This window comes from Nyctereutes procyonoides, unplaced genomic scaffold, assembly GCF_905146905.1.
Source record: "Nyctereutes procyonoides isolate TBG_1078 unplaced genomic scaffold, NYPRO_anot_genome, whole genome shotgun sequence".
Classification (NCBI taxonomy): domain Eukaryota; kingdom Metazoa; phylum Chordata; class Mammalia; order Carnivora; family Canidae; genus Nyctereutes; species Nyctereutes procyonoides.
The window spans coordinates 59,871,968-59,895,418 of record NW_026575047.1 but is presented as its reverse complement, the minus strand read 5'-3'; the positions used below and the strand labels follow the sequence as shown (position 1 = coordinate 59,895,418).

The window sequence follows — 23,451 nt, the reverse complement described above, 5'->3', positions numbered from 1 at the left end:
CTATATTAACCTATTCTTAATTTAAAAATAGAAATCAAAGAGTTTATAATCACCAGTTTTGACCACTTGTATATGAATCACTAAAATTTTTAAATGAAATAAAGACATCATGGATTGTTGAAGGAATATGGTATGGGGGTTGACCTTTAATGTCCTGAATCAAGAGAAATCCCCGTTTATGTTTGTATTTATAGCTCTTCGTTCCAGATATTCTGCTGCTGTTTGTCCTGGATGGCTTGATCATTCTTCTCTATTCCTATCTGTTCCTGCTCGTCCCCCAGTGTCTTCTTGGATCTTGGTCATTTTATCACCTTTCTGGTCCTTGATATTTTGTTCCTGAGGAAGATTTTTCTTTTCTTGGAAGTAATCTTGTCTTTGTGTAGAAGGAAACTGTTATCACACAGTTTCATCAGTTGGCACGTGTTGAGTGCCTTGTATAGGTCGGGCACCTCCCACCTATGTACTTACATATTTAGGCACCTCTATGAGCTGTGTCCTATTTTGATGTTATAGGCAAGGGAACCAAGCCCTGATTTAAACTAGATTTCAAAAATTCCCAAGTCCTCCACTTTGCCACCCTGTGCCTGTGGAAAGATGATGCAGGGTGAGCAGGAGTAGTATCCTGACTTGATATGTGTCCCTGCTTCCTCCACCAGGTGGCAGATATGTTGCTGGAGCTTTGTGTTACTGAACTGGAGGATGTAGCCACAGACTCACAGAGTGGCCGCTTGTCCTCTCAGCCTGTGGTGGTAGAGAGTAGCCATCCCTACACGGACGACACTTCTTCCAGTGGCACAGTGAAGATACCAGGTATTCAGTGCTGGCACAGGGGGAGGAGGCATTGGGGGAATCTTTACCTTTAGAATGGCTTCATTTCTGTAATTACATCAGTGGAAGTAACCATCACCATTTTATTGAAAAGAAGCTATGGAATTGATTTAGAATTATTTCCCCAACTTTTCTAAAAAACACTTTTTTCCCCTCCAAATAAAAAAACATGAATATAGAAAACCCTGCAAAGTGAATGTTTAGGTTAACAATTATTAGGTGGATACCTTAGTCACCAAAACTCAGGTCTAGAAGAAGTCCTGTGCAGTTTCTAGAAGCCTTCTTGTGGTCTCCACTAAACTAAACTGATTGCTGTCCTGATTTGGAGATAAGACTGACTTGTATTTCTGGACAGTTTATATTACCCAAGTGTGCTTCTACTTCTTAAATCCCTTTTTAATCAATAATTTCTATTTTTTTTTTTTTTTAAGTTTCTTCTGGTAACCTTAGTTTCTTCTTTTATTTTTTTTCCCTTTTTCTCAATAATCAATCTGTTGAGGAACCTGGGCCTTTGACACTTTGGGTTTCCCTGCAACCTGGATTTGCATACTCTTGCTGTACTTCAGCCTGTTCTTCAGCCTCGTCTTTCTGCAAATTTGCCCTGATTCAGAATTCCAGGTAGTTCAGTCCCATTGTAAGACCATTGGTGATTGTGACCTAGCATCTAGAAGTACCTGGTGCCTCTTGTCTTTCCATATGTGATGTTAGCAGCTACCGATGCTGATGCTTGGAGCCTGAGGCCATTACTCCACTGGGGTTGAAAACGCTGCTATTCTAATGGTTTCATTTCTTTCTTACTTACATACTTTATAATACTTTATATAGAGGCACCAGGTACTCCCAGATGCTTTAGTTGGTTACCCAGGGGTGCTGTTTGCATAAGCAAGAAGGGATTAAAAGCTTAAGTTATTTTTCCTCCTATTTTTATTTTTAAGAGGATGAATTGTTTCCCTGTCATTCTCTGAAGGTGACCAGTTAGGTTTTTCCTTTTATATCATTGTGAACTCTTAGATTTTAAACTCATTGTGAATGATGGGCTTTGATAATTGTGATTATGATCCTATTGAAACTCAAATTATCTCATCTCTAGACATCAGGAACCTCTTCAGTTTGTCTCTGGAAATGACTTTGGTGGTCCATTGGTAACATCTGTGCAGTATGATGTGACATGATGCTTTAGGCTTGTCATGTAGTTCCTGCCCTCCACCTGGAATCTTCCTTTGGTGACTTTAAGTGGTTATGGCATTTCAGATTACTGGGCTGTTATTCTATTCTGTTCCTAGATCTTTTCAGTGACAGAGATATGATGAATGGTTGGGCAGTCCACTGACTGGCTTTTTTCTTTTGAGTCTATACTGATACATTAGTTCAATCAGAAATGCAAGATTTCTACTTTAACCTCTGCTGTTACATCTGTTTTCTTCTATACTGAAAATCCTCTTTAGGGGATAACAGAATTAGAATAACTAATAGTTATTCATTTACTTTATCTCAAAACAACGGACTCAGGATTCAATTCTTGTATAAACATGAATAGAGTTCCTGAAAATAGTTTAAAATTATTTTTGGCCTATGCTGTCTTCTTCCTTCCAACTTTATTAACATGATTATACTTATGTCTACCAAAGCATAATAGCTATTATATACAATCCTTATGTTGAATCTTCATTTAGTCTTAGTTTTACTCTGTTTAATGCTTCTTCTAGCCCTTTGTCTCTTATTTCATTAGGATTGACTGAAGCTCGCTTTCTAGTCAGTTATTCAGCAGGGCTCAGAGGATAGCAGCACTGGGATCATTTGTCCATGACAGTTTGTGCCCAAACTTGAAAGTTAGCTTTTCTTGGTAGTAAGTCTTTGGATCACATATTCTTCCCTTCTGATAGTGTGATGGTAATAATCTATTTCCTCCCTGTATATGCTGTACTTTCTTTCAGTAATTTTACTAGAATATGTTTTCATTTTAGTTACTGTAGTCAATATTCAAAGATAAGGGATGTGTTCCTTTAAAATGTAGTTTTAGGTTTTTTTCTGTGTATTACAGTGTTTATAGATTGTGGGTCCATTTCTGGGTTTTCTGTTCTCTTCCACTGATTTGTATGTCTGTTTTGTGCCAGTTCCATATTATTTTGATCACTACAGCTTGGTAATATAACTTGAAGTCCAGAATTGTGATGCCTCTAGCTTTGTTGTTCTTCTACATTGCTTTGGCTATTTGAGGTTTTTGTGTTACCATATAAATTTTAGGATTGTTCTAGTTCTTCAAAAAATGCTATTGGTATTTGGATAGGGATTATATTAAACCTCTAGATTGCTCTGGGTAGATAGATTTTAACAGCATTTATTCTGCCAATCCATGAGCATGGAATGCCTTTCCATTTCTTTGTGTCTTGAGTTTCTTTCATCAGTGTTTTATAGTTTTCAGAGTATAGGTCTTTCATCTTTTTGCTTAGGTTTATTCCTAGATATCTTATTATTTTTGGTGCAGTTTTTTTTTTAATTTTTTTTAAAATTTTTTATTTATTTATGATAGTCACAGAGAGAGAGAGAGGCAGAGACACAGGCAGAGGGAGAAGCAGGCTCCATGCACTGGGAGCCTGATGTGGGATTTGATCCCGGGTCTCCAGGATCGCGCCCTGGGCCAAAGGCAGGCGCCAAACCGCTGTGCCACCCAGGGATCCCTTTGGTGCAGTTTTAAATGGGATTGATTCTTTGATTTCTCTTTCTGCTGCTTCATTATCAGTGTAAAAAATGCAACAGATTTCTGCATATTAATTTTGTATTCTGTAATTTTACTGAATTTATTTTTCCATTCTAGTAGTTTTTTGGTGGAGTCTTTAGGATTTTCTTTCCTTTTTTTTTTTTTTTTTTAAAGATTTTATTTATTTATTCCTGAGAGACAGAGAGAGACATAGGCAGAGGGAGAAGCAGGCTCCTCACAGGGAGCCCAATTAGGGACTCGATCCCAGGACTCTGGAATCATGACCTGAGCCAAAGGCAGAAGCTCAACCACTGAGACACCCAGGTGCCCCAACTGAGTCACTCAGATGTCCCTCTTTAGGATTTTCTAAATAGAGTATTATGTCATTTGCAAATCAGAAAGTTTTACTTCTTCCTTACCAATATGAATACCTTTTATTTCTTTTTGTTGTATGATTGCTATGGCTAGGACTTTCAGTACTATGTTGAATACAAGTGGTGAGAGTGGGGGCACCTGGTTGGCTCAGTAGGGTAAGCATCCAACTCTTGGTTTCGGCTCAGGTTATGATCTCAGGGTAATGGGATCCAGCTCCATGTTGAGTTCTGCTTGAGATTCTTACCCTTCTCTCTCCCCCTCTGCTCTTCCCTTCACTTCCCCTCCCCCACACCCCTGTCTGTCTATTTAAAACCCCACTTTTTTTGAAAATGGACATCCTATCCTTGTCCTATTGCTGACCTCAGGGGTACAGCTTTTGGTTTTTCCCCATTGTGTATGATGTTCACTATGGGTTTTTCATATATGGTGTTTATTATGTTGAGGTATGTTCCCTCTAAACCCACTTCGTTGAGGGTTTTTATCATGGATGGATGTATTTTGTCAGATGCTTTTTCTGTGTCTGTTGAAATGATCATTTAAAAAAAAATCTTCTCTTACTGATGTGCTGTATCCTATTGATCGATTTGTGAATGTTCAATTACCCTCGGATCCCAAAATACCACTTGATTGTAGTGAATGATTTTTTTTTAATGTATTGTTGGATTCAGTTTGCTTGTATTTTTTTGAGGATTTTTGCATCTGTTTATCAGAGATACTGCCCTATAGTTTTCTTCTTTTGCATGGTGTCTCTGTCTGGTTTTGCTATCAGGGTAATCCTGGCTTCATAGCTTGGAAGTTTTCCTTCCTCTTTTATTATTTGGAATAGTTTTGAAAGAATAGGTATTAACTGTTCCTAAATGTTTGATAGAATTTGCCTGTGAGGCTAACTGGTCTAGGATTTTCATTTGTTGGTGTTGTGCCCAAGATTGCAAACCCGAGAAAACCACCAAGGAGCCGACAACGATGCAAGTACATAAGGGTTTATTAACAAGCTTGAGCTTGGGTCCAAGTATACCCGACACAGCAGGGACTTGGACCCTGAGGTGGGTTACAACTGGGTTTTTATGGGCTGGTCTAGGGGTAAGGTAGGGTTTTTCAGTAAGGGTGGGGGTGAGAATCTCCAGTAAAGAGGTCTCACAAGCTCTTACTTCCTTATTCTGATAAGGGTGTGCTGTGTGATTTTGCCTGTAGCCGAGGTAAGGTAGAGTTCAGTACCTGGCCACAGTGGCCTGGTCACAGTGGCCTGAGATGGCTACCGAAGCTACAATGGCTGTACTTGTGCCAATGTTAAACTTGAATGGCCCTAGTTTTCTCGGCCTCCACAGTTGAGAGTTGTTATTTTGTTTTTGTTTTTTTTTTAAAGATTTTATTTATTTGAGAGAGAGCGAGAGAGAGCATAGACATAAGCAGGGGGAGTGGCAGAAAGCAGGAGAAGCAGGCTCCCTGCTGACCAGAGACCCGGATGTGGGGCTTGATGCCAGGGCCCTGGGATCACGACCTGAGCTGAAGGCAGATAACCACCTGAGCCACCCAGGTGCTCTCCTGTTGGGAGTTTTTTGATTACTGATACAATCTCCTTTCTGGTTATCAGCCTATTCAAATTTTCCATTCTTCCTGCTTCAGGTTTGATAGTTTATATGTTTGTAGGAATTTATCCATTTTTTCTTGGTTGTCTAATTTTTTGGCATGTTGTCTTTCATAATATTTTCTTACAATTGTTTGTATTTCTGTGGTGTGGTTGTTATTTCTCCTCTTTCACTTGTGATTTTATTTATTGAGGTCCTTTCTCTCTCTCTCTCTTTCTCTCTTTTTCTTTGATAAGTTTGGCTAGAGGTTTATCAGTAAGGTTGATCTTTTCTAAAAACCACTTCCTGGTTTTGTTGATCTGTTCTTTTTTTTTTTTTTTTTTTTAGTTTCTGTATCATTTATTTCTGCTCTAATCTTTAATATTTCCTTCCTTATGCTGGTTTTAGGGTTTGTTTGTTCTATTTCTAGCTCCTTTAAGTATAAAATTAGGTTGTTTCTTTTCTTTCTTCTTGAGATAGGCCTCCATTGCTAGAAACTTTCCTCTTAGAACCATTTTTGCTGCATCCGAAAAGTTTTGGACCATTGTGTTTTCACTTTCATTTGTTTCCAGGTACTTTCTGATTTCTTGGTTAACCCATTCATTTTTGTAGCATGTTATTTAACCTCCATATATTTGTGTTCTTCCCAGATTTTTTCTATGGTTGACTTCTAGTTTCATAGCATTGTGCTCAGAAAAGATTATGAGTGGTAGGACTTTGATCTTGAATTTGTTGAGACTTATTCTGTGGGCTAACATGTGATCTCTTCTTCTTCTTTTTTTTTTTTTCATGTGATCTCTTCTGGTGAATGTTCTGTGTGCTGCTGAAAAGAATGTGTCTTCTGCTGCTTTAGAATGGAATGTCTTGAATGTATCTGTTAAATCCATCTGGTTCAGTGTGTCATTCAAAGCCACTGTTTCCTTGTTGTTTTTCTGTTTAGATTATTTGTCCATAATAATCTAAGTTAAGTGGGTTGTTAAAGTCCCTACAATTATTATTATTATTACTATCAATTAGTTCCTTTTATGTTTGTTATTACCTCTTTATGTATTTGGGTTTTCCCATGTTGGGTACATAATTATTATATCTGCTTGATGGATTATTCCCTTTATTATTATTATTTTTTTAAATTTTTATTTATTTATGATAGTCACACACACACACACACACACACAGAGAGAGAGGGGCAGAGACACAGGCAGAGGGAGAAGCAGGCTCCATGCACCGGGAGCCCGACGTGGGATTCGATCCCGGGTCTCCAGGATCGCGCCCTGGGCCAAAGGCAGGCGCCAAACCGCTGCGCCACCCAGGGATCCCTATTCCCTTTATTATTATATAGAGTTCTTCTTTGTCTCTTGTTACAGACTTGTTTTAAGTTTTGTCTGTTTTGTCTGATATAAGTATTGGTGCTCCAGCTTTCTTCTGACATCCATTTGCATATAAAGTTTCACCATCCCCTCACTTCAGTCTGCAGGTATCTTTAAGTCTGAAATGAGTCCCTTGTAAGCAACATATAGATGGGTCTTATTTTTTTATCTACTCTGTCCCCGTATGTCTTTTGATTGGGGCATTAGTAGTCCACTTACATTATTGATAGATACATATTTATTGCCATTTTGTTACTTGTTTTGTGATTTTTTTTTTTGTAACTTTTTCTCTGGTAGTTTTCTTTCTCTCATGGGTTGCTGGTTTTCTTTTGTGATATAGTTGGATTCCTTTTCTTTTTATTCTTTGCATATCTATTACCAGTTTTTGATTTGTGGTTAGTATATAACATTTTCTACATATAGCTGTCTGTATTAAGTTGATGATTGTGTAAGTTTGAACCCACTGTTTATTCTTCTCTCCCCCAATGTTTTAGGCGTCAAATTTTACACTTTTTATTTTGTGAATCCTTTGATTGATTTTAGTTGTGATGTTTGTTCAGCCATTCTTTGGGTCCTTTTGTGGGTTATTTGCTCTGATATGAGTGTTATCTAGTTTTATCTGTGGAGTGAATTTAGGGTCCTCCTACTCTGTCATCTTCCCCAGAAGTGCCTATTTTTTCTGCTTTTAAAATGTATTACTCAGTCATTTCTCTCCAACTGCTGGCCTTTCTGGGCCCAACCAGCTTGTCTCACCCAGTTTATTATACTAATACCACATACTAGCTGGCTGACCATGTATCTACCTCCACTCCTAATCTCCTGTGTGCTCCAGAATCATCTCCTTACAGGACATTCGGAGATACTCTCTTAAAATCACCTTGAAAACCCATCTCAATCAGAATATACTGGTCCTCTGCTTAAAACCCACCAATATACCCCTGTAACTTAAATAGGAAGTAAACTTCTGACTGTGATCTGTATGACTTACATGAGCCCTGGTAACCTCTTTAATGTATTCCTTCCTCCCTCCTTTGTCTTTCTTTCCTGGCCCCTTTACATCATCATCGTTGCCAGCCCTGTAGTATATTCTAGGTTTTGGCTTTTTGTCCTACTTTGTATTTGCCATCCGTCTGAAATAGTCTTCTCCTAGGCAATTACTTATAGATTTCTGATCCTATCTCCCTTGTTCAGATAATCCTTTCTGGTGTAACCACCATATGTAGAAACGGCCTTTCCCCAATCTCATTTCATACTCTTCCTTCTTCATAACAGTTAACACCCTATGACATTTAACAGACATCTTCTGTTCCTTACAGTAGAGCAGAGACTGGCTAAAATCAGTTACATACAAAGGGTGAGAGTGGAAATCCTTTCCTTGTTTCAATAAGGTGAACATGTTCAGTCTGTCAGCATTATGTCCATTAACTATAGATTTTTAAAATTTAAATTCACTATGTACAATTTGTACAAATGTACATAAAGTACATACTTAGTTTCAGATGTAGTGTTCAGTAATTTATCAGTTGCTTATAACACCCAGTGCTCATCACATCATGTGCTTTCTTAATGCCTGTCACCCAATTATCCCATCCCTCCACCCAACCTCCCCTCCAGCAACCCTCAGTTTGCTTCTTATCGTTAAGAGTCTCTCATGGTTTTTCTCCCTTTCTGATGACTTTCCCTTCAGTTTTCCCTCCTTTACCCTATGATTCCCTGCAATGTTTCTTATATTCCACATATGAGTGAAACCATATGATAATTGTCTTTCTCTGATTGCCTTATTTCGCTCAGCACAATACTCTCTAGTTCCATCCACAATCGATGTGAATGGATAAAGATATACACACACACACAATGGAATATTACTCAGCCATCAGAAAGGACAAATACTTAGCATTTACATTGACGTGAACTGCAGATTTTTTTCATAGATGCTGTTATCAGCTTGAGGAACTTTCTTTCTGTTCCTAGTTTCGGGGGTAGATTTTATGAGTGGATGTTAGATTTTGTCAAATGCTTTTTGTGCATTTTGTTGTTTACTCAATATAGCATATTGCAAACATGTTTTTAGTATTAAACTCACTTTGCATTTCCTGAACAAATCACAGTTGTTCACAATGTGTAATCTTTATTATATGTTGTAGGATTTGGTTTGCTAATATTTTGTTAAGGATTTCTGCATCTATTTTCATCAATAGTATTACTTTGTAGCTTTAACTTTGTATTTTAAAATTTATTTATTTATGTAGCTTTCCTTTCCTGTGATAGCTCTGTCTGGTTTTAGTATCAGGACAATACTGGCCTTAATAAATTGGGTTGCAAAGTGTTTTCCTCCCCCTCTGTTCTCTGAGTTTGTGTTGGATTGGTATTATTCTTCCTTAAATAGCTGGTAGAATTCACTAGTGATGCCATCTGGGCCTAGGCTTTTCTTTTTGGAAAGATAAATCTTGTCAGATGTTCTATTTCTATTTTAATCAATTTTGGTAACTGTCTTTTTGGAGTTTGTTCATTTCATCTAAGTTATATAATGTATAGTTATATATAGTATGCCTCACAGCTCTTTATATTTCTATAGGGTTAGTTGGTTCTAATGAAACAACACACTCCCATGTACCTCCTTTACTTTAAATACTCAACACTCCTTCACTTCTGACACCAGATGTGTGGGTTTTTCCCACACATCAAGCAATTCTGTGACACCAGATGGCTGTCCTAAAATTTAAATCCTGATACCATCTACCTGGAGATAGTGTCCGATCACACAGGTTAAGCGCTCAGTCCCACAGCTTCAGATGTCAATCACAAATCTAGATCATCACCTGTGCTTCTGACTGAATTGCTACAAATCAGAGGTTTCCCCGGCTACCTTCTTGGGTTTGATTAATTTGCTAGAGCAACTCACAGAATTCAAAGAAACAGTTTCTTACGTTAACCTTAAAAGCAAAACAGCTGTTATTTTACCAGCAAGTGGATTATTTGAGAATAACATAGGAATTGCAGTTTGGCACAAGCAAATCATAGCAAAAGCTATAGATAAATTCACAGAACAAAGGAGAATTATTCTCTTTTATAGAGGAAAGGGGAGAGCTTCAAGGGGCTCTTATAAACAACAATCCCATTGGAGTAAACTACATATTCAAGTGTAATGGCTTTTCTTTGGCTGAGTTGTGATAGTCTTATTGGCTGGGCTATTACTGGAAGAGTAAAAAACCTTGCTTCCTGCTGGGGTGGTCATGTACAATATTTTTCCTATTGGGGATGCAGGATACCTCTCTTCCTGTGGCAGTCTGCAATTGATGAAGAATTGGCCTCTCAACTTCATTTGAAATGAAGTGTCTTTTATTCAGCTTCACACTTAGGTTTACAGTTTATTATAAAGTATATTATAAAGGGTGCAGGTGTATAGCCAGATGAAGAGCTACAGAAGATGAGGTTAGGAAAAGGTATGAGTACAGGAGCTTCTGTGGAACTGGGGTGCACCACTCTCCCAGCATGTGGAAACTCATCAAATCTTGCCATTTAGGGGTTTTTATGAACCTTAACCTATAATACCGCCTCCACACTCCCTCCCTTTCCCAGAGATCTCTTGGTGGGATTGAAATGTCCAGCCTTCCAGTCACTTGGTCTTTCTGGTGACCAGCCCCATCCTGAGGTGATCTAGGGACCCCACCTTAAGTTAGCTCATTAGCATAAGCTCATGGGGGCTCTAAATGACAAAAGTTACTTCTTACAAGAAATTTCTAGGGTTTTAGGAGCTCTGGGCCAGGGATGAGGACAAAGACCAAATAATAGAACCTATTATAGCATAGTATTGATGTCCCTTTTTTTTTTCTTCCTGGTTTTTGATCATTTGTGTCTTCTATGTTTGTCCCCTACCCCCACCATCAGCCATCTTAAAATTTTATTAATTTTGTTGATCTTTTTAAAGAACTAACTTCTGGTTTCATTGATTTGGTTTTTCCTTTAGTTTTTCTGTTTTTCACTGATTTCTACTCTAATCTTTATAATTTTCTTCTACTTTTGTACTCTACCTAGTACAATATGTTTTTGCTTTTTGTTTTGTGTTTGTTTTTTTAAGGTGGAAGCATAGGTTATTGAGACTTCCTTTCTAATAGAGTTTGAAGTGACAGATTTCCTTCTAACCACTGCTTTGGCTATACCCCTAAATTATGATAGTGCTGTGTTTACATTTTTTGATCAGCCTAAAATACTTTGTAGTTTTCTTTTTGAGATCTCTTGTTTGAACCATGGATTATTATTTGTAAGTGTTAAGTATTTGGGGATTTCCCAAATGTCTTTCTCTTTGTGATTTCTGATTTATTCCATTGTAATTATACAATTATGATTTTATTCATTCAGTCATACGTTGAATGATTTCATATCTTTTAAATTTATTAAGACTAGTCTTTTTAGTGTTACCATTTTAATTCCTATTGATTTTCAGCCACTTTAAGTATTTGCTTTAGGGATTAAAATATACATTTAAATTTATCATAATTTACTTCATGGTAATACCTTAATTCTGATAAAGCATAGTAACTTTGCTCCAGCACAGTTGTATTTCCTCTTCTTCCTTCTTGCTGTTATTGGCATATATATTCATTATATGTTACAAATTTGTGCAACATACTTGTAACTGTATGTGTTACGTGTGCATGTATATGGTATAATACTGCATTATGCCAGGAATTGCAGACTTTCATGTCACAAAATCTTATTTTGAATTTTTTCCCCAACCATTTGATAATATACAAACTATTCTTAGTTCACAGCCTATGCAAAAATGGGTGAGATGATATGGCCTGTCGGCTATAGTTTCCTTAGCCCTGCTTTAGGTAATCTTTTAAAAATATAAAGAAAGAAAAGAAATAAAGTACTTATCTTTTAAAATACATATTTCCCATTTCCAGGGCTCTTTTTCTCTTCTCATGGAATCATGTTTCTATTTGATATCATTTTATTTTAGTTTGAAATACATTAAATGGTTTTTCTAAAGCATGTTTCCTAGTAATTAATTCTATCAGTATGTGTTTATCTGGGAATATTTTAGTTTTGCCTTCACCTTTTGAAGGATAATTTTGCTAGATATAGAATTCTTAGTTGATAAGATTTTTTTTCCCTTATAGTGTTTTAAACATGTCCTCCCACTGGTTTGTAGCGTCCATTGTTTTTCAGGAGAAGTCAGCCATTTATGATATTTTGTACTTCTAGATGTTTTGTGTCTTTTTTTCCCCTTGCTTTTTCTTCCCTCTCTTGCTGCTTTCATGATTTTCTCTTTGTCTTTGGTTTTCAGCAGTTTCAGTATAATGTGTCTGGATGTGGATCTCTTTGTTTATTTACTTGGGATTTATTAATTTTGAAAATTGTAGATTAATGTTTTTCATCAAATTGGGTTTGGCTGTATGTGTTTACTTTTTCTGCCCCCCTTTTTTCTCTTTCCTCTTTTTTGGGAGGAAATTCCTATTATATATATGTTTGTATTCCTTGATGTCTCCTAGGTATTTAAGACTTTGTTTATTTTTCCTCAATCTTTTTTTCTCTCATTTTCTAGATATTGTAAGATAGAAATTATACAGTCTTCAATTTGACTGGTTCTTTTTTCTGCCATTTTTAATCTGCCATTTTGCCCATCTAGTAAATTTTTCATTTTGATTATTACACTTTCCGACTCAGAAATTTCCTTTCAGGAGCACCTGAGTTAAGCTCAGTCAGTTAAGCCTCTGCCTTTGGCTCGAGTTGTGAACCCAGGGTCCTGGGATTGGGCCCCACATCGGGCTCCTTGCTCAGTGAGGAATCTGCTTCTCCCATTCCCTCTGCCTGTCACTGTGCCTACTTGTGCTCTTTCTGTCAAATAAATAAAAATCTTTTTTAAAAAAATTCCTTTTAGTACTTTCCTCATAGTTTTTCTCTATTGAGATTCCATGTTTATTAAATCATTGTTGTCATGTTTTCCTATGTTATCTTTTCTTTTTTTAAAAAAATTTTTAACATATTTATTTTAATTGCTTTAAAGTTTTTTCTAAACCTACCATCCAGACCATCAGAGTCCACTTTTATTGACTGATTTTATTCCTGAGTATGACTCACACTTTTCAGTGTTTTTGCATGTCTCAATTTTTTGTTGAAAAACAGACATTTTAGATAATGTATCATCTGGATTCTGATTTTTTTTTTTTTTAAGATTTGTAATGACTGCTGGGTTATTTTTGTTGTTTTGTGTATGTACTTGTTTTATAAATGCCTGGAATTCTCTGAAAGCTGTTTTCTCAATAGCATATAGCCTCTGATGTCCTGGCTTCACTCTTCTCATTTTTGTTTTATAGTATGACTTCTAGGGTTTGTTATGCTCAAGCCTGTTGGTCTCCACTTCTGCTGTTGGATCTCACATGTGGGAGCAGGAAGGGCATAGAATTCAGTGTTTTGGCAGTTTTCCTGTGAGCGTGCATCCCAGTTTTTCCAGGCCTCCATGATTCCCTCAATAGTCCTTCTGTTCTCTCTGTATTTTATGATTTTCCTGTTAAAATTCTGGCTGGTTCTGAGATCTGATACCTAGTGAAACTGGGCTCTCAGGCCAGTGGAGATGGAGGCTTTCTTATTGATCCTTTTATTGGCAGTGTCCCTGGCATGCATTTTTTTTGTTCCCTTTTCTGTATCAGTCAGCTTCCCCTGGAGGCATGGTCTCATCCTAGTAGAACTGTCCTCCAGCTTAGATAGAAACATATCCAGGCAAGAACACCATAGGCACTCACTGTCTATAGGCAGTTTTTCCATAAATAAATTCTTCTCAATTTGTTGTTTGCCTTTTATTTTCAGGTCCCTGGGATTGTCTTTTATAAAATTTTGTAAGGTTTTATAGCTGCTTTGAAAGAGGATTTGCTAACCTCTTCTCTCCACCATAACCTAGGTCCTGCCCATCATTAATTCTTTTGTAAGCTGACATGTCCCAAAGAAGACTCTAATGCTAAATGTTTGATGAATATTTCAAATGGTATTTTTTTAAAAGATTTTATTTATTTATTCATGAAAGACACAGAGAGAGAAAGGCAGGGATGCAGGCAGAAGGAGAAGCAGGCTCTACGCAGGGAGCCCAATGTGGGACCCGGTCCTGAGACCATGGATCACGCCCTGAGCCAGGAGCAGGTGTTCAACCGCTGAGCCACCCAGGCGTCCCTCAAATGGCATTTTTAAGAAAGATTTTTTCTATTTGCTTGAGAGAAAGAGAGCATGCACACAAGCAGGAAGCAGGGCAGAGAGGCAGAGGGAGAAGTAGACTCTGCCTACAGGGAGCCTGATCCGGGACTTGATCCCAGGACCCCAGGATTATGACCTAAGCTGAAAGCAGACACTTAACCAACTGAGCCACCCAGGTGCCCCTCAAATGGCATTTTAAATTTATGTTTATAAGGGGAGTAATAAAGCTCAGTCTGGCAATGAAAATTCACCCAGAACTGAGAGTGCAAAATGAATTGGTCAAGCAGAAGTATCCTCTTGGGCTTTCCATCACAGGTGAGGTCTTCTGTGGGAGACAAGGTGGGAGGAAAGGTGTGTATAGTCTTAGATCCTTGTCTTTGAGTCAGTTCTTTCTGCCTTTCTGTTTTTCATTAGCAGTTAAACATTTTAGTCTCACTGTTCCTGTGTGGGTGTGTTGTGGCTTATGACTTTGTCTGTGGTATGTCAGTTGGGAGTAATCACTGTGTGTTTTGTGCTCACTTGACCTCCAGGTGCAGAAGGACTCAGGGTGGAGTTTGACCGGCAGTGCTCTACAGAGAGGCGCCACGACCCTCTCACGGTCATGGATGGTGTCAACAGGATTGTCTCTGTGCGGTCAGGTGTGAAGGGATGCTGCTTGCCTTCGTAAAACAGAACTGTTAATTTACTAAACAAAATGCTAAGCCTCATTTTTAATGTGACACTTAAGGAAGGGACTGTAAGCTATTTTGCTGCAAAATACACAGTAGGTTTTATCTATCTCTTCCTAGTACTTTCAAAATATATAATTATGCTAGTGGTTTGTGTACCTCATCAATGATGGGTGGGATTACAGGGTAACTGTTGGGTCCTTGGGACACGGGTTGTCTGGGAAGCTCAGTTTCACCTAGAGAGGGATGGTACTGTAAGATACGTGGGAGTACCAGGCTTTTGCAAGGTAAAGGTTGATGAATGAAAAAGGTCCCTAAAAGGACTTAATTTATAGTTGATTCATTGAGGGCTGGGCTCAGGTTTTTGTAAAATTGCACCCCAGTGAGGAAAGCTGGGGTTCTTTCTCCAGTTTCCTGGGTAACTGCCATCATATAAGACCTTCCCCTGGAAACCTCTCTGCAGCACACACCCTCTGAGTGTGTGTGTGCTGGCTGACTCTGCAGTCCTCTCACAGTGTGTTGTACTTGTGTGTGAGTGTTTCCATCAGGGCAGTGCTTAGCTATCCTCGGTTTCCCTAGTACTTGGTACAGTGTGTATGGAAGGACAATATGTATTTTAAATGTTATTCAGTAGGAGTAGTATGAACTCAAATTTGGGAGAACTTGGGTTGGAGGAGCCAACTGTTCTTCAGATACTGTGTGAATAATTTTGCTTTGTATCCAAAGAAGTTTGTGTTGATCACACAATGGAGTGAACCCAACCCCAGGGCATACTTTCTCTACTAGGCCGAGAATGGTCCGACTGGTCCAGTGAGCTACGCATCCCAGGGGATGAGTTGAAGTGGAAGTTCATCAGTGATGGGTCTGTGAATGGGTGGGGCTGGCGCTTCACAGTCTATCCCATCATGCCAGCTGCAGGTAAGTGAGGGAGCTCCCACCATTCAAGTCTTGATGACTTAAGCAAGGTAGACATACAAACCATTTTCACTTAGTACTTTGTAGTCGGTCTTCTCCTGTTGGGAGCCAGCCCTACCCAAGGCCCCACTGCAGTGATGATCAGAACTGCCAAAGAGCCACCTCAGCAGTCCCTTTGTTAGGATGTTAGTGCATAATCTAAAGGGAAAGGAGTTATTGCTGGTTGCACTTCTTAAGCTGTTTAATTTTCAGATAAAATGTCAATGTACAGAGTGTAGTTATGTGACATAGATAGTGACAGTACCATATGCAGCCCTCTAACCATGGCATGAGGTCTACTCGGTCAAATTTGTGCAGGTTTCCTTGTGGGGTAGCCCTCATGCTGTCCAACATGGGAACATTTACAGTGCTCATTTCTCAGGCCCTAAAGACCTCCTTTCCGATCGCTGCGTCCTCTCCTGTCCATCCATGGACTTGGTGACATGTCTGTTAGACTTTCGGCTCAATCTCACCTCAAACAGAAGCATTGTTCCTCGCCTTGCAGCGTCGCTGGCAGCCTGTGCACAGCTGAGTGCCTTAGGTAAATAGCACCTTTATTATCATGTCTGTTGTACTTGGGAAAAATGGTCAAGCTTCTATTATTTTCTGTCTGCTCGTTTCAGCTGCCAGTCACAGAATGTGGGCCCTTCAAAGACTGAGAAAGCTGCTTACAACCGAATTTGGACAATCAATTAACATAAACAGGCTACTTGGAGATAATGATGGGGAAGCAAGAGCTTTGGTATGGAACATTAAATTACAGTTTATAGATGTTTGGCTTTTGGGATAAAATGTTGCTTGAATAATTTAATCTTTTAAATCAATGAGAAGAGTTTGGAAATTCTACATAAGAATAAGGCCACCTTTGTCTCATCTAGACTCCTTTATGTTGCTCCAAATACTGAGCGCAGGTTGGCCTGTGATTTTTGGAAACAGATGTGTCAATGGCTTTGAGCATAAGATTGTGTCTGTTGACTTCTCAAGGAGTCTGGTTCACAACATCCCCTTTATTTTGCTCTATGAGGTACTTACTATTAAAAGGATACTTGATCTTCACCATCTTAAGAGATGGAGCTTTGTAGGCCAGAAAGGGACCAGTTCTCTGTGAGTGGCTAATACTGAAATCAAGACCAAGCATTCTGAGGTGAATTTTCAAGCTCTTGTTATTAAACATATTTGAAAATATCAATACACATTTTTTAGAGAAAATAGTACCAACATAACAAAAAATTTGACTCACACAAAACGCCTCCTCTACACTTTGGATTGCTTTACTATAATGTATTTTTGTTGTTTTCTTAGAGTTTTACAGGTAGTGCTCTTGCTGCTCTGGTAAAAGGCCTTCCAGAAGCTTTACAAAGGCAGTTTGAATATGAAGATCCTATTGTAAGAGGTGGCAAGCAGCTGCTCCACAGTCCATTCTTTAAGGTAATGCTTATCTTAATATGATGAGAGAGCTGGTTGGCAGGAGAGCCCAGAGAGTGGTCATGTGTAGTACATCACTTTTCAGGCCTCCTTGAGAACAGGTGTGTATTGCTGATGTTAAATGTGAAAAATGTCCATAAAGGACTATGTGACCTAATCCCTTAATACTTTAACCAAGTATTAGTGTACTATGAGATTCTTGACTTAGGCAGCAAGTATTGTAGTGGTTGTCAGATCTGAGGTCCTGTGTGTCAGGGGCATAACTAGGGGCTAAGTAGGAATAATCCACATCATTGGTGATAGTAAAATACTTGCTTGGGACATGGCCTGGAGTAAGGAGATCTTGAATGAAGACTCACAGAAACCCTGTAATGTGTCTGTCCTTAAGTATGCAATGTTGGTTAAGTAGAATGTTAGCTGTATTTCTGAGCTTCCTTGTGGTGTTAATTTTTGGTTGCGCAGGTCCTAGTAGCTCTTGCTTGTGACTTGGAACTAGACACTCTCCCCTGCTGTGCTGAGACGCACAAGTGGGCTTGGTTCCGAAGGTATTGCATGGCGTCCCGTGTTGCTGTGGCCCTGGACAAAAGAACACCATTACCACGACTTTTTCTTGATGAGGTATTGCATGTTATTTTGAAATCACTTTTGGAATGTAAAAACATTTTCCTTACTCAGCTGTGGTATAAAAAAGATATCAATATTATGAGACACAGTAACATTCTCTTACAAAGTAATACCATAAAGAAAGGACACAGGTGAAAATGAATACATTGTGAATTTTAATAATTAATATAATGTATTTAATAATTAATATAGTAAAGATATAATGGTATTATAAAGATATAATAGACATTTTCAAATATCTTTCATGTGATATAATCATACTGGTTTTGGTTATTAACTATAAGATCACAATGTCAATGATGGCATTCCCTCAGGTTATTGGATGGGGATTACTCCTGTGTCCTCACCTTAATATTATTTGTTTTATTCTTGAGAGATGAGTGTTTGATTGATAATCTCATAATAATGTTGTCTAGGTGGCTAAGAAAATTCGTGAGTTAATGGCAGACAGCGAACACATGGATGTTCTCCATGAGAGCCACGACATTTTTAAAAGAGAGCAAGATGAACAACTTGTGCAGTGGATGAACAGGTTATTATATCAGAACCAAGAGTAATATTATGTACTGGAGAAAGGTGTTTCATGTGCAATTTTTTCCCATGTCATTTGTTTACTGTTTGTTGTAGGCGACCAGATGACTGGACTCTCTCTGCTGGTGGCAGTGGAACAATTTATGGATGGGGGCATAATCACAGGGGGCAGCTTGGTGGCATTGAAGGTGCAAAAGTTAAAGTTCCCACTCCTTGTGAAGCCCTTGCAACTCTCAGACCTGTGCAGTTAATTGGAGGAGAACAGACTCTCTTTGCAGTGACAGCTGATGGAAAGGTAAGTATGTGTTTTCTGTGGCATACTGTGTTAAAACTAAGCTACAGCTATGGCTAGAGTGCACAGTATATGTAAGGGTTCTATATTGAAACATTATCTCAAAGTTAATAGTACTTATGTATGGTGTGCTGGCGGCAGTTATTCTATAAATATTTCTGTATGATCTTCAGTGTGTTCTATAACTTTATAGTTTTTTATTTTGAAATCCAACATACAGGGCAGCCCCTGTGGCGCAGCAGTTTAGCGCCGCCTGCAGCCTGGGGTGTGATCCTGGAGACCCAGGATCGAGTCCCATGTCAGGCTTTCTGTATGGAGCCTGCTTCTCCCTCTGCCTGTGTCTCTGCCCCTCTCTCTCTGGCTCTATGAATAAATAAAATCTTAAAAAAAAATAGAAATACAACATGCATAAAAAGTATACTGTTTGTATATCGATAATACCTTAGAGTAATCCTTCTTTGTTTGCTATTACAGTGCTCTTTTAAAAATTAATTGCTGCTAGTATGATGAAGTGGTTGATATTTATAGATTGATTTTATGTCTGGTGACCTTATTCTACTCTTTCCTTTGTATATCTCAGGATTTCTTGTATCTTCCTTATAGAGAGTCATAATCTATAAATGAATTTTGTTCCTTTTCAGTTCACTTCTCTTTTATTTTTTTTTCCTTTTGTGTGAAGAAAGGAAGCTCATTGTGCTGGGTAGAAGTTATGGTATAATATTGGACAGGGGTGGTGGTCGTGGGCTTGTCTCGTCTTAATCCAGGCTGCAAAGCAAACACTGATTGAACATTTTATACACTTACTGTGAAGTTTGGGTAGATGCTCTTTATGAGATTAAATTCCTGTGGATGTTCTCTCCTTTGGTGGATTAATATTGTGAAATACAGTAATTGGTTTTCTTATATTAAACCCCCTTGCATTCTTTGGAGAAACTCAGCTTGGTTAGGATATGTTTTATTTTTTGGTTTGTGTTTGTGAATATTTTGTTTGGGATTTTTAGGAGCCTGTTTCTCCCTCTGCCTATGTCTGCCTCTATGTGTGTGTATGTGTGTGCGTAAATAAATAAATAAATAAATACATACATACATACATACATACATACCAGTATGGAGCAACATTTAATTTTTTTTTTAAGATTTATATATTTATTTATGATAGACATAGAGAGAGAGAGAGGGGCAGAGACACAGGAGGAGGGAGAAGCAGGCTCCATGCCAGGAGCCCGATGTGGGACTCGATCTCGGGACTCCAAGATCGTGCCCTGGGCCAAAGGCAGGCGCTAAACCGCTGAGCCACCCAGGGATTCCCCAACATTTAAATTTTTATAGGAGAGATATTTGATATACATTTGGAAAGGCAGTCTGATTTTTTTTTTTTAGATAATGATAAAGCTTGTGTCCTGAAATAATTACCCACTTAGAGTGAAAGTAGAGTAGTGTATTCTACTGTGTGATTTATATGCTGCCTTGCTGAAATGTTAAATATATTTATTTTTCCTATGGGTGTTTTTTATCAAGGATTTGTTCCAGGAAAAAGATCTTTTAGAAATATATTTTTGTGACTTTAGGATTTCTAATACTCTGTTTCTTTCATTTTTAGAATTTTGATAAGCGTACAAAAATTAAACACTCCTGTGATTTTTAATTTTTATTTTCCTCTATGGTAAACATGTCTAGAGCACTGATTGAACTTGTTACTTACTGAAATATAGGGATACTTGGATAAAAACCTGATATTTACATTTTTCTTGTCTTAGCTGTATGCCACTGGATATGGTGCAGGTGGCAGACTAGGAATTGGAGGGACAGAGTCGGTATCTACTCCAACATTACTTGAATCCATTCAGCACGTGTTTATTAAGAAAGTAGCTGTGAACTCAGGAGGAAAACACTGTCTTGCCCTCTCTTCAGAAGGAGAAGTTTACTCTTGGGGTGAAGCAGAAGATGGGAAGTTGGGACATGGCAACAGAAGGTATTATGAGAAAACATCATTTTTGGTGTTATGCTTTCCTTTTCTTGTTTTTATTCTTGTATAACATATTGGCAGCTTATTTTTCAGAACAACATTTATAATAATTTACTCAAGTTAAATGCTAATGACTCGTTTGACAGAAATAAGTTCATGTTCCAATGTATGGGCTTGCCTACATGACCCTTCTATTTGAGGGGAAAATGAATTCTGATTTTTTGATTTTTAAGTACTAAGGATGTTGAGCTTTTCTTAGTCCTTCTCCCCAAGTTCCCTTCCTCTGATCCTGAGTAACTCACTGAATCACAGTTGGTATTTTGGTAGCATATGTGAAACTAAAGCTGTAAATACAGAGGAAATAGAAGGGGACACACAAATGAAAGTATTTTTTTTAAACAAAACAACCAAACCCTCTAGCTTTTAAAAATTAATGGGAACTACCTGCCCAGTTGGCATAACAAGGACCTTCATATATGAAATAACTTAAAGCACCAGACTAAATATATGAAACAGCAGCCCTAAAGACATTGAATAAGAGGCAGTAAAGTTACATATCAGGATCTGCAGAGGTGAATACTGACAGTCACAGCGTGTGAAGAGAATGACTGAGAGGCCAAGGAACAAACCACACAAAAGGATTAGAAGGAATGGTCTTCAGAGCTCTCACAAAGGGCAGATGATAGAGGTTGCTTCCAAAACCTCATCATTCCCAGGCACTGGGTAGAGGACTAAGAATGATGTTGTACAAAAGTTGGGGGACAGGGAATTAAACATAGACTGTGTTGCTCTGATCCAACCAACAAAGCTTAAAAGCAAGGCCTGAACAGATTATACTGTTTATAAGGAACCATAACCTCAAGAATATCTTTATGAATACAAACATACCAAGCACCAGTAAGATAAACTTCACAGTGTTCTACTCCGATCAGAAATGATCAGGAATATGCATCTCTTCAATAGTGTTGGGGAAATTGGATATTCAAATGCAAATAATGATTGGATCCCTGACTTACACCGCTTACAAAATTAACTCAAAATGGATTAAAAACTTAAATGTAAATATAAGACCTGAAATTGTAAAACTGCTGGAAGAAAACATAAAGAACAACCTCCTTGACGTTGGTGTTTGCAATGGATTTTTGGATATGACACTAAAAGCACAAGCACCAAAAGCAAAAATAAATAAGTGGGACTGGATCAAACTAAAAAGCTTCTGTATAATAAAAGAAACAATCAACAAAATGAAAAGTCAATCTTTAGAATTAAAGAGAAGATATTTGCAAACCATGTAACGGGTAAGGGATTAATGTAGAAAATGTATAAGGAACTCATACAACTTAATAGCCAAAAAATAAAACAAAACACAACCCAATTAACAAATGGGCAAAGGACCCGAATAGACATTTTTTCCAAAGAAAACATACAGATGACCCATAGGTATATGAAAAGTTTGTCAACATCACTAATTATCAGGAAAATGCAAATCAGAACACAGTGAGATATTACTTCACACTTGTTAGAATGGCTATTATTGAAAAGACAAATAGGAAGTGCTGATGAGGATGTGGAGAAAAAGGAAACTTTGTACCCTGTGGGTAGGAATGTAAGTATAGAGTAGCCACTATAGAAAAATATAGGAAAAGGTAAAAAAACAAAACAAAAAAACTACCGTATTATCTGCTGATCCATTTTCTGGGTATATATCTGAAGGATATAAAATCCTTGTCTTGAAAGGATCTGCACTTCCATGTTCAGTGTGATTGTTTATAATAGCCAAAACATGGAAATAGGTGCTCAGCAGATGAATGAATAAAGAAAATGTGGGGTGGAGAGTGTGTGTGTGGAGTATTATTCAACCATAAAGAAGGAAATCGTGGTATTTGTGACAATTTGAATGAACTTCAAGGACATTATGCTAAGTGAAATGAGTCAGAGAAAGACAAAGCACTATGATCTCACTTATTTGTGAAGTTGAACTCATAGAGTATATTGGTAGTTGTCAGGGGTTTGGAGTTGGAAGATTGGGAGATGTTGACAGAGTATACTAACTTCCAGTTATAAGATGAATAATAAGAATTCTGGGTATTTAATGTACAACGTAGTGACCATAGTTAACAATACATTTTATTGTGTCCTTGTAAGTTGGTAAGAGAAAGTAGATTTTAAATGTTCTCACCATACAAAAGAATTATTATGTGAGGTGAAGGATGTATTAACTAAACCCTATTGTTGTAATCATTTTGCAATGTATACATGTATCAAATCATATCGTATACCTCAAATTTATATAATTTTTTATGTCAGTTATATCTCAAAGCTATAAAAATTTTATCAGGCATGCAAAAGAACAGGAAAATATAGCCCATATAAGGAGAAAAAAATCAGTCAATTAAAACTGACCCAGAAATGACATTACTGATAGAATTACTAGGTAAGAATATTAAAAACAGTATTTTAACCACATGCCTCTATCCTTAAGAAACTTGAGGAAAAACTTCCAACATGTTAGAGACTGGAAGATATTTAAATGCTTTAAACAAAATCCTAATGATGAAAAAAATGTCTGAGGTGAAAAGTACAGCACATGAGTTTAATATAGATTGAACATTGCAGAAGAAAAGATCAATGAACTTGATGACATAACAATAGAAACTGAAACACAGAAATGAAACACTCATATATAAAATGAACATAGCGTCAGTGAGTTGTGGATACACAGCGTCAAGTGGCCTATTATATAAATAATTTGGAGTCACCAGAGGAGGATGGGAGGATTTTGTGAAATAATGACTGAAGAAATGTCTAAATTTGATGAAAACTACAAATTCAAGAAGATAAAGAACTTCAAGAATAAGGAACATGAAGGAAACTTACCAAGGCACCTCATAATCAGATTGCTCAAGACCTTTGATAAAGAGGAAAAAATCATAAAAGCAGCTAGAGGGGAAATATATGTTACAGAAA

General features: G+C 37.7%; 1 protein-coding gene across 4 annotated transcripts in view; it reads left to right on the top strand.

Moving 5' to 3' along the window:
- HERC2 (HECT and RLD domain containing E3 ubiquitin protein ligase 2) overlaps nucleotides 1–23,451 on the top strand; it is a 235,293-nt gene that overhangs the window by 187,780 nt on the left and 24,062 nt on the right. For all 4 annotated transcript variants that reach the window (XM_055326875.1, XM_055326874.1, XM_055326876.1 and 1 more), the window contains 10 exons: nucleotides 657–810; nucleotides 14,555–14,662; nucleotides 15,479–15,610; nucleotides 16,029–16,187; nucleotides 16,270–16,388; nucleotides 16,949–17,074; nucleotides 17,534–17,689; nucleotides 18,112–18,227; nucleotides 18,323–18,521; nucleotides 20,276–20,490. In XM_055326875.1, the coding sequence (XP_055182850.1) occupies nucleotides 657–810; nucleotides 14,555–14,662; nucleotides 15,479–15,610; nucleotides 16,029–16,187; nucleotides 16,270–16,388; nucleotides 16,949–17,074; nucleotides 17,534–17,689; nucleotides 18,112–18,227; nucleotides 18,323–18,521; nucleotides 20,276–20,490 (1,484 nt within the window). The remainder of the gene's footprint in view (nucleotides 1–656; nucleotides 811–14,554; nucleotides 14,663–15,478; nucleotides 15,611–16,028; nucleotides 16,188–16,269; nucleotides 16,389–16,948; nucleotides 17,075–17,533; nucleotides 17,690–18,111; nucleotides 18,228–18,322; nucleotides 18,522–20,275; nucleotides 20,491–23,451) is intronic.